The sequence below is a fragment of the Budorcas taxicolor genome, chromosome X (assembly GCF_023091745.1).
Source record: "Budorcas taxicolor isolate Tak-1 chromosome X, Takin1.1, whole genome shotgun sequence".
NCBI classification, from domain to species: domain Eukaryota; kingdom Metazoa; phylum Chordata; class Mammalia; order Artiodactyla; family Bovidae; genus Budorcas; species Budorcas taxicolor.
Window position 1 is genome coordinate 24,144,423 of NC_068935.1, and position 11,712 is coordinate 24,156,134.

The following is an 11,712-nucleotide window of genomic DNA, read 5'->3' on the forward strand; positions in this document are numbered from 1 at the left end:
GTTTGAATTTGTGGGAATTTTATGGAATCATATAACAGATGCTCTTTTTTTTAATCAAGCTTCTTTCAGCATTATTATTTTGAGACTCATCCGTGTTGTTACATAAATCAGAAATTCGTTCCTTTTTTATTGCTGAATAAAAGTCCAGTGGATGGATATGCTATAATTTGTTATCCATTCACTACGATGAACATTTGGATTGTTTCCAGTTTAGGGCTATTACAAATATAGCTGCTCTGAACATTCATATACAAGTTTTTGTGTGAGTTTAGGCATTCATTTATCTTTGGTAAATACCTAAGAGTGGAATGGCTGGGTAATGGTATATGTGCATTTAACTTTTCTAAGCAGCTGCCAAGTTGTTTTCCAAAATGGCTATACCATTGCACATTGCTACCAGTAGCACATGAAGGTTCCAGTTCATCCACATGTTCACTGACACTTTCATGTGGTTAGTTTAAACATTAAGAATTTTAACAGTGGTAGAGGTGTCTCATTGTGATTTTAATTTGCATTTCCCTAATGACAAATGATGTTGAACATCTTTTCATGTAGTTATTTGCTGTCTATACATCTTTGTTTAAACACTTTACCCATTTTAATTGCATTGTTTGCTTTCTTATCAAGTTTTGAGTGTTTTATATATTTTGGATATAAGTCCTTGATTAGATATATGATTTGCAGACATTTAGTCCCAGTGTTTTTCCAAGAACAGACATTGTTTAATTTGGACAAAGTCAGATTTAGTCTTTTTTTTTTTTCCTTTGGCAAATCATGCTTTTGATGTTGTATCTAAGAAATTTTAGCCTAACACAAGGTCACAGACATTTCTTATGTCTCCTCTTAGAGGTTTTATAGTTGGGGTTTTATATTTAGCTTTATATTTATAGTTTTGAGTTCATACATTTACATGTGTGTGTGTATTGAAGGTTAATTTTGAATATGATGTGAGGTATGGGCTGAAGTTGTTTTGGGCATATATATATTTTCATTTGATTATTTTTTGTTTCATTATTCTATATCTTAATTTTTAAAAATTGTTGCTATTTCAGTGTTTCCTTCTCCTCCAATATCATCAGTGCTTTTTGTTTAAGAATGCCAAGATGATTTAAAAAATACGGGATTTAAAAATAAGGATAGTAAAAAGCACGAACCAGAAGCATTAAAGTAACAAGTGACAGATTGAAAGAAGTAGAATAGGCTCTATGAGATGAACTCACTAGGCTCATGGAGAATCCCAAAGGCTGAATCCCAGTCAATTGCCTATCTGCTGGTGGTTACTGATTGCTCTGCAATGGTAACAGTGAAGGGTAACACAGTAAATACCCATTCTTCTGGAGACCTAGATGATCGAGACACCTCACTGGAGATGAAAAAAGTAAAGATAGCATCACCCATTAAAGACAGAGTTAAGACTCTCAAATTATAGAATCCGAACTATGTTGGTTTATAAGTAACATTTCCCAAATTTCCTTTATCTGTTATTTCCCCCTTATTATAAAAATCCCTTCTTACCTGACACTGTTTTCCAGAAGAGCTACATTTACCCTGGGGCATACTGGGGTGGCCATGTCTATAGTAGCTGCCGAGAGAAGTCTGGAGGGGGCAGGTCACTAGAAACGAATAATCCAAAAGCAATTGTTCCTCCTGCAGCTTCAGGTTTTTGACTTTTATTGTTGGGAGGTGGGAATGGTGAGCACTTGAGAAACTATTTTTAATTTTGTCTGCAATTATAAGATCTATAGTTTATAATCCTCACCAAACTGTATGTTAGTCAAGAAATCAGCATGCATCTTTCCAAAAGGAAAGAAGTTGGGGTGGGGAGAAGACAAAACGAAGAAGTTAGGAGTCCTAGGAATTAGTTGAAAGTAAGTATTTTACACTGAAATAGACAACTTTGCTTCCTGGATGGAAAAGTAAAAACAAAAAATAGTTTAAGAGAAAGATGATAATTTGAAATATGCAATTTAAACCTCAAAATTGTTGGAGCCTGGTATCCTTGATTATTATTTTTTAAAAAAATTTCCCCATAATTCCTTCATCTTTTTCAGCCTTACGCCCTCTTTAGGGCTTAAATTTAAAATCTGAACAGATTTCACTTTTTTCTAAATGAATTTTGGCATGAGAGAAGTAATCTCAATTGAGTGAAATCTATTCTGTCCTTAGATACATGATCTGGTGCCATCTAGGGTATTCTCAAGGTACTGCATATTCAGCACAGCCAACTTTTTTTTTTTTTCTTTTTTTTTTTGTATTCAAAACAGTAACATAAGTACCATGTGCTGGCTAAGAGAAAATAGAATTGTATACCCAGCCTATCATTGTAGGGCAAAGTTTCTATATTTTTAGTATGACCTTTTTTTAAAAAAAGTGTTCTTATTTTACTTCAACAGGAAACAGATGATTTGAAGAGAGCTGAGAGTATGCTTCAGCAAGCAGACAAATTAGGTTGCAGACAGTTTGTTACCCCAGCTGATGTCGTCAGTGGGAACCCTAAACTGAACTTAGCCTTTGTGGCTAACCTGTTTAATAAATACCCAGCACTCACTAAGCCAGAGAACCAAGATATTGATTGGACCCTATTAGAAGGTAACTGAAGGTTTCTTAAATTATGTTTGGGGCTACACAGTGGAAATACATAGGCCATGATTATTTAATAATCTTGATTTAATAACTTTCCTTATCCATTTAGCAGCTGTCTACTAGAAGTAGTCCCAAGGGCTGAGAAATAAGTGACACCTGATAGAAAGGGATGATAACAAGGGAACTTTTATTTTAATTTACTTATTTTTGGCTGCTCTGGGTCTTTGTTGCTGCATGCCAGCTTTCTCTAGTTGCTGCACCCAAGGGCTACTCTTTGTTGTGGTGCTCAGTCTTCTCATTGGGGTGGTTTCTCTTGTTGAGGAGTTGGGCTTCATTGCCCCATGGCATATGGGATCTTCCCAGACCAGGGATCGAACCTGTGTCCCCTGCTTTGGCAGAAGGACTTTTATCCATTGTACCACCCAGGAAGTGTGGGAACTTTTAAAGTAAGCTAGCCTAGGATCACTTAGTATAAGGCCACTTAGTAAACCAATGTTTTATTTTCATATTTTATATTTAGGTCACTTATTTTTAAACGTCCCTCCAAAAAAATGCACATGTGCATAAAATTTGACCTATATAAATCTGCAGTATTTGTTTCATTCTTCCATAGTCAGACTAACTGAAACTGCTCTCAGTTCCTTTCACCTTTAACCTACTCAAAAAAAAAAATGCATGTAAATATTCATTTAATTTGGGAAAAGCAGAGTATACCTTTGCCAGATTATATATTCATGAAGTATAGTACTTAAAAATTAACAAGTGTAATTAGTAGCTCATTACATATCCACTAGCATTATTATGAAATCAGATGGTAAAGAATCTGCCTGCAGTGCAGGAGACCTGGGTTCAATCCCTGGGTTGGGAAGATCCCCTGGAGAAGGGAATGGCTACCCACTCCAGTATTCTTGCCTGAGAAATCCATGGACAGAGGAGTCTGGCAGGCTACAGTCCGTGGGGTCGCAAAGAGCAGGACACAACTTAGCAACTAATACTTTGAACTCTCAATTAGCAGCTCATTGTATATATACTAGGATTACTATAAAATCTTTAAATTTTATGCTTTTGAAGTTTCAAATAATTTGTTGCTTTAATATAGGCATGTAAAAAAAGTACATATATGTAACTTAGAATCAATATTTTTAAATGGGTAGAGAGAATATGTAAATTAATGTGAGTATAGAGGTTTGTATGACCATGGCAGATTTTTCTAATAAAAACTAAACTGATAATATCAGTTACTTTAGAAGTATGGGGATTTGGGGAGATACTGGAGAAGGATGAGATGGAGAAGAAATTATAAAAAGTTCATATACCTCTTAGCTGATTATAATAAGGTTATATTTTTACTTTTAAAATAAAGTCATCCAATTTAAAAAACAAGAGAGAGTATTCAGAGAGACTGCTTGGAGATTCATATTTGAGAAAGCCTCTAGATCTGAAAAAAAATAAACTAATCTAATTGTGGGTTGATGTTATATGCACATATGCAAGATGTTTAATGATTATATAAACACTGTGAATATTTTTAATAGGAGAAACTCGTGAAGAAAGAACCTTCCGTAACTGGATGAACTCTCTTGGTGTTAATCCCCATGTAAACCATCTCTATGCGTAAGCCTTCCAATGCTATTGTAAAGTTTTGAACATCACGAATGGATGCTGCATAAATAATTATAGCTCTAAACCTTTTCTAAATGTCATTACTTTATTGGAAAATGTGGTGACTTCCATTATCATTTCCCAAATACACAAAAGCCCAGATTATTTCTTTACATGGTCATTAAGTGAAAGAATGTGTAAATATCTTTCTAACACCCTAGGGAACAGAGACTTTATATTTTGAAATGGAGACCGGAAAGTACATTAAGTAGACCATCCATGATTCCTTGAGGTCTTTGTGCTCACTGTTCTCTCAGCCTGGAATGTTCTTTTCCACATCAAATGCCTTATTCCCTTGCTACATTCAAGCCGCTGATTCAGATTCTAACCGCCGCCACGTACCACTCCCTAACTCCTAACCTTGTTCTTTTTGTTTTTCATAGCAATTAAATACATTCCCCTAACCCATTTATGGAGAAGGCAATGACACCATACTCCAGTACTCTTGCCTGGAAAATCCCATGGATGGAGGAGCCTGGAAGGCTGCAGTCCATGGGGTCGCTGATGGTCGGACATGACTGAGCGACTTCACTTTCACTTTTCACTTTCATGCATTGGAGAAGGAAATGGCAACCCACTCCAGCGTTCTTGCCTGGAGAATCCCAGGGATGGCGGAGCCTGGTGGGCTGCTGTCTATGGGGTTGCACAGAGTCGGACACGACTGAAGTGACTTAGCAGCAGCAGCAGCAGCAACCCGTTTATCCATATACTTGTTTATTCTCTTTCTTTCTCTGACTCTAAAGGACTGGGATTTTTTTCCTATGAGCCCAGCCTTTAGAACAGTTCTTTGCAAACAATAAGCTCTCAATAACTACTTTTAAGTGAACTGGATGGTGTTAGCTCTATTTTTAGCACAGATTAATAAAATGCATGCATCTTTTGACAGTGTAGTGTCCTTGTTTTTAAGGAAACAGGTCCTGCTCTCAGAAAATACTGATCAAACTCTTTTTAAATCATCAGTGACCTGCAAGATGCCCTGGTAATCTTACAGCTATATGAACGAATTAAAGTTCCTGTTGACTGGAGTAAGGTGAATAAACCTCCATACCCAAAACTTGGAGCCAACATGAAAAAGGTAGCAAATTAAGTTGCTGCGCATATTTGTTACAGACTGTTTTTATTTTCAATTTGTTTTTGTTTAGGAAACTCTTTGACTCTGAGCTTCTTGAGGACATAAACTGTGTCTTACTTTGTGCGCACCTGCATATACAGATTAAACAAGTGAAAATCTTTAAATATTTGCTTTTGTTTGTTTGCAGCTAGAAAACTGCAACTATGCTGTTGAATTAGGGAAGCATCCTGCCAAATTCTCCCTGGTCGGCATTGGAGGGCAAGACCTGAATGATGGAAATCAAACCCTGACTTTAGCTTTGGTCTGGCAGCTGATGAGAAGGTATGGTACACAATTTTAACTGCTTAAGCTTCACTATCATACACATCTGTGATCTAGTCTTTACTATTTCTAAGGAAACGTATCAATGACTACCTTTGAAATTTTTGTGTTTAGACTATGAAGTGAGCTTAAGTAATGAATATATGTTGGATGGTCAATGGGAAATGTCTTCTTGAAAGTGAGGCAGCAGAACTGTGAATATTTCCCTTTTTTCATAATATGCCTGACACAGACTTAGTGTTCGTGACAGATTTAGTGTTCATGAATAAAAACAGCAAAAATTATGAACATGTATACATTTGAGAAAGAAGATCTCTTAACTGTAATGCTGAAAAGCAATTCATTATAACTGGGTACCAGCCAAAGCACAGCTTACTTTAAGTTGTTACCATTGGTTGGCCTAGTACACAGTGAGCCTGCAGTAGACTGGTGGACTTACTCTTTAGAGCACTGAAAATCTTCCTGCCACTACTACTTGAAATTTTTTTTCCATATAGTGTGAATGTCTTATCGTGAAATCTTTTCTTTAATCTCTCAAACCTAAGGAAAAGAAATGAAAGATAAAGCATCTTTCTAATATTTGTATTTTTTCTAATAAACCAGAACAGAAACTGTTCTGTTTTTTTTTAATTAATTTTTATTGGTGTTTAGTTGCTTTACAATGTTATGTTAGTTTCTGCAATACAGCAAAGTGAATCAGCTATATGTTTAAATATATCCCGTCTTTTTCAGATTTCCTTCCGATTTAGATCACCACAGAGCATTGAGTAGAGTTCCCTATGCTATACAGTAGCTTCTCATTAGTCACCTGTTTCTTCTGTTGATTCATTTAGATATACCCTCAATGTCCTGGAAGATCTTGGTGATGGTCAGAAAGCTAATGATGACATCATTGTAAGCTGGGTGAACAGAACATTGAATGAAGCTGGAAAGTCAACCTCCATTCAGAGTTTTAAGGTAAGAATTTCATTTTTGACTATTAAATGTTATGTTTGCCATAGAAAGTATCTATAGTTTGGAAGGCTAGCCTTTGGTTTCTTTGTGAGTGAGATTGTTGTGGGGCTAATGACATGATTCTTTTTTAATTCCCTAGACTTTATTTTTGACAGCTTTATATAAGTGATCATGCATTAATTTGTACACATGGAAATTCTCAAATGTATTGTCCTTTTACTCTAGGATAAGACAATCAGCTCCAGTTTGGCAGTTGTGGATTTGATTGATGCCATCCAGCCAGGCTGCATAAACTACGACCTTGTTAAGAGTGGCACTCTGACAGAAGATGACAAGCACAATAATGCCAAGTAAGGGATGCTGCCTAATATCCTGATAAGTGCATAGGCATTGTAGGCAGGCAGATCTGCATTATCATTCAGGTTCTGCCACTTAAGAATGGTGTCAGTGGGGGGAAACGTCTTCTAGCCTCAGATTCCTCATCCACAAAATGGGAGCAATAATACTTACCTTGGAGATTTTGAAATGAGTAAAATACGTAAGAGCCTAGCATTGTTGCACCTGACCTAGTAGGTAGGTGCTCGGTCAGCCATTGGTTTGTAGGTTATAGAAATAATGTATGTGTTAAAGCAACTTAGCTGCCAACTTAAAACAAGGGGAAAATGGGTAAAGGATAAGCATGCCTTTGATACGGTTTTCTTTTGTCACACTCTTTTTAAACATTTTTAAAACTTACTGTGCATAGCCCACCTTACTACGTATGTTGAGTTTATTATATTGGTCCCTTAAGTGGGCAGGATGCTAAACCCTCAGCTGAAACCATGCCTTGAAAGTTTCCTGCATTTTGGCAATATTGAGAAGATCTTTTCCACCTGCCTCTTCCCTTCTTCCCCAAAGACCTAGGCTGTGATCTGATTTCATGGGCAACTCATGAAAGCTATCCTAGTATACGCTGAAAATCAGCTCCCAACAGGGCTTCAGAAGATAGATAAGATGCATTACTGCAAAACTTCATTTTGGCATCATATACGTGTCAAATCATTTCTTCCCTCCTTAAAAAAATATTTGCAGCATAATATGTGAGGTCAGGTGGTCCTTAGCATCACTATGAACAAAGCTAGTGGAGGTGATGGAATTACAGTTAAGCTCTTTCAAGTCCTGAAAGATGATGCTGTGAAAGTGCTGCACTCAATATGCCAGCAAATTTGCAAAACTCAGCAGTGGCTACAGGACTGGAAAAGGTCAGTTTTTATTCCAATCCCAAAGAAAGGCAATGCCAAAGAATGCTCAAACTACTGCACAATTGCACTCATCTCACACACTAGTAAAGTAATGCTCAAAATTCTCCAAGCCAGGCTTCAGCAGTACATGAACCGTGATCTTCCAGATGTTCTGGTTTTAGAAAAGGCAGAGGAACCAGAGATCAAATTGGCAACATCCACTGGATCATGGAAAAAGCAAGAGAGTTCCAGAAAAACATCTATTTCTGCTTTATTGACTATGCCAAAGCCTTTGACTATGTGGATCACAATAAACTGTGGAAAATTCTGAAAGAGATGGGAATACCAGACCACCTGACCTGCCTCTTGAGAAACCTGTTTGCAGGTCAGGACGCAACAGTTAGAACTGGACATGGAACAACAGACTGGTTCCAAATAGGAAAAGGAGTGCGTCAAGGCTGTATATTGTCACCCTGCTTATTTAACTTTTATGTAGAGTACATCATCAGAAACGCTGGGCTGGAAGAAGCACAAGCTGGAATCAAGATTGCCGGGAGAAATATCAATAACCTCAGATATGCAGATGACACCACCCTTATGGCAGAAAGTGAAGAGGAACTAAAAAGCCTCTTGATGAGAGTGAAAGTGGAGAGTGAAAATGTTGGCTTAAAGCTCAACTTTCAGAAAACTAAGATCATGGCATCTGGTCCCATCACTTCATGGGAAATGGACAGGGAAACAGTGGAAACAGTATCAGACTTTATTTTGGGGGGCTCCAAAATCACTGCAGATGGTGACTGCAGCCATGAAATTAAAAGACGCTTACTCCTTGGAAGAAAAGTTATGACCAACCTAGATAGCATATTGAAAAGCAGAGACATTACTTTGCCAACAAAGGTCCGTCTAGTCAAGGCTATAGTTTTTCCAGTGGTCATGTATGGATGTGAGAGTTGGACTATGAAGAAAGCTGAGTGCCAAAGAATTGATGCTTTTGAACTGTGGTGTTGGAGAAGACTCTTGAGAGTCCTTTGGACTGCAAGGAGATCCAACCAGTCCATTCTGAAGGAGATCAACCCTGGGATTTCTTTGGAGGGAATGATGCTAAAGCTGAAACTCCAGTACTTTGGCCAGCTCATGCGAAGAGTTGACTCATTGGAAAAGACTCTGATGCTGGGAGGGATTGGGGGCAGGAGGAGAAGGAGATGACAGAGGATGAGATGGCTGGATGGCATCGCTGACTCGATGGACGTGAGTTTGAGTGAACTCCAGGAGCTGGTGATGGACAGGGAGGCCTGGCGTGCTGTGATTCATGGGGTCACAAAGAGTCGGACACGACTGAGCGACTGATCTGATCTGATGACAAAGATTTATAGAGAACTCTTTAAACTTATTTTTCCAGAAACTTGATCATATTTAAAGATTCCTGTTACAGAACACATAGAAATACCTTGCATATTAATAGAAGAGTGCTCCTACAAATTTCCTCAGCTGGAAATGTCAGTTCTTAACTCCTTTCCTTTCTCTACCCTTTTCCTTCCTTGCTTCAGCCACTCTGGCATGTACCAGATAGACTCTGTCTCTTCCCTTGAATATTTGGAAGTATTCACTGTATCTATGAAATTGTATTTTGCGTATGGCACAGTTTTCCACTGTGTCTCTAAGATCTCGTGATAGCCAATGTTGTCTTATTACATGCTCAATGAGAATATCAACATCTGAGTATACGTACATATTTTCAACATCTGGGTATATATATATATATATATATATATATACACACACATACACACACATATTCTGGAAAAATGTTTTTTCATATCAGTGCTCCTAAATTGTTCTCATTTTACATTGTAGAAAAGGAGTGAATAAATATTATCAGCCCCAAATAGTAGAGCTTAAAAATCTGGTATCACTTATGAGTGACCTCACAAAATAAAAGAGAAAACAATGAAAAATGAAGCCATTCTGATTTGAACTCTTGCTGTAGAAGTTTTGTATCCCAGACAATTGAGTATATGAGAGGAAATAGATGCCTCATGTTGTGCCCTTGGCTAACGGGAATTGAACCTCAATTTTTGTTTCCTCCAAAAAATAGGTATGCAGTGTCGATGGCTAGAAGAATTGGAGCCAGGGTGTATGCTCTACCAGAAGACCTTGTGGAAGTAAAGCCCAAGATGGTCATGACTGTGTTTGCATGCTTGATGGGCAGGGGTATGAAGAGAGTGTAAAATAACCAATTTGAATAAAAAACAACCTTGCTCCCAGGTGCATGATTAGCAGTACAGCAATTTCTGGCTGAAGTGCTCATGGCTTAAGAAACTTTTGGTTATTGAAAGGACTTTTTAGTTTTAACAAGACTAAGCTCATCATGGGAGCCCTCAGGTGAAAGAGTTTTAGTAACAACAATTCCTCTTTCCCATAGTCAAGGTGGATTTGTCAGGCCCACCTGAAATGTGCCCATAGTCAAATCATTTACTCGCTCCTAGATCGCTGCCCTTGACGTTTCCCATTGCTGTACCTATTTCTATGTATCTGTTTTTTTCTTAGAATGTCCACCTCCTGGGACTTGCTTAGATGATTGAATATGAATATTATTGGTATTAGACAATAATTTGCTTTCCATCCAGTATGCTAGTTCTTATTCAAGAACTGTGGTCAGAGGGTATTTGTATATGAGTATCCTTTGCTTATCTTTCTAGTACTGAAACTTGACAGAAGTAACTGGCTGTGCAGAATGTAATAGAAGCTTTTCATATTCTTTTATTCTTAAAATCAGTATCTTTTTACAGTATTCTTTCTACATGATCCTTTTTTGTACATTTAAGAATATTTTGATTACATTAAATAAGACTGCTGATTTTGCTACTTTTTTTAAGGGGTCTTCAAGTAAGTAAAAAACATACAGTATAGGTAGAGGGAAATGTACCTTGAATTTCCATCTTCCCTCCCACACTAAAGCTGTAAACACTTGACATATTTTGTCCTGAAACACTTGGTTCAATATATGCTTCTTTGTTTTAAAACATGTACCATCAAACTCTCTCTTTAGATTTAAAATGCTGTTGAATATGACACTTTTGAGGAGAGAGTGGGCTCAGAATTTAGGAAGGATATGGTAGGCCAAGTATGCTAAGTGTATATTAAATTTTCTAATTTTACACCTAAGATGAGGAGATGCGGTCACTAAAAAATAAACATGTATGTAGGACTTAATGTACTCTAATGTACTCTGCTTTGTCAAGCTGTTTGCTATAGTTTTTAAGATCATAATGTTACTCTAACTCTGAAAAGTGATGTAATCTGGTAGCAATGTATTAGTTCAAATAAAGGCATTTACATAATTAGTCTCTTCACGCCTCTGTCCCTTCATAGTATGCCTATAATGTTTGCCAGGTTTTTTTCTCCAATATTCTAACTCATTTTCTGATGTACTTTATAAAATGATGTTTGTTAAATTTATGCTTTTGGAGCTGAATTACACGGATGGACAGATTAAGGTTATAATCATCAATGAGGTAAGATGGTTTTCTCCAACTTACTAAAATTTCCTTATCCAGTTTCTCCCTTTTTCTTTCTTTTTCATGTCACTCAATCTTTTCAGTGTTCAGTAATGACATGATATGTGTTTGCATGTGTGCTAAGTCACTTCAGTCTTGTCCAACTCTTTGCAATCCTATAGACTGTAGCCTGCCAGGCTCCTCTGACCATGGGATTCTCCAGGCAAGAATACTGGAGTGGGTTGTCATTCCCTTCTCCAGGGGATCTTTCTGACACAGGTATAGAACCTGCAACTCCTGCATTGCAGGTGATTCTTTACTGCTCAGCCACCAGGGAAGCCTGTTCTATGATACACAGAAGGTCAAAACAATGGGGATCCAACCAGGGAGGAGAGGTGGTTTA

General features: G+C 37.4%; 1 protein-coding gene across 3 annotated transcripts in view; it reads left to right on the plus strand.

Annotated features, from left to right (window-relative positions):
- Positions 1–11,145, plus strand: part of PLS3 (plastin 3) — a 99,864-nt gene extending 88,719 nt beyond the window's left edge. For all 3 annotated transcript variants that reach the window (XM_052662839.1, XM_052662836.1, XM_052662837.1), the window contains 7 exons: positions 2,394–2,589; positions 4,119–4,197; positions 5,206–5,320; positions 5,505–5,638; positions 6,472–6,595; positions 6,818–6,942; positions 9,908–11,145. In XM_052662839.1, the coding sequence (XP_052518799.1) occupies positions 2,394–2,589; positions 4,119–4,197; positions 5,206–5,320; positions 5,505–5,638; positions 6,472–6,595; positions 6,818–6,942; positions 9,908–10,040 (906 nt within the window). In that variant the 3' untranslated portion in view covers positions 10,041–11,145. The remainder of the gene's footprint in view (positions 1–2,393; positions 2,590–4,118; positions 4,198–5,205; positions 5,321–5,504; positions 5,639–6,471; positions 6,596–6,817; positions 6,943–9,907) is intronic.
- Positions 11,146–11,712: the final 567 nt, after the last annotated feature.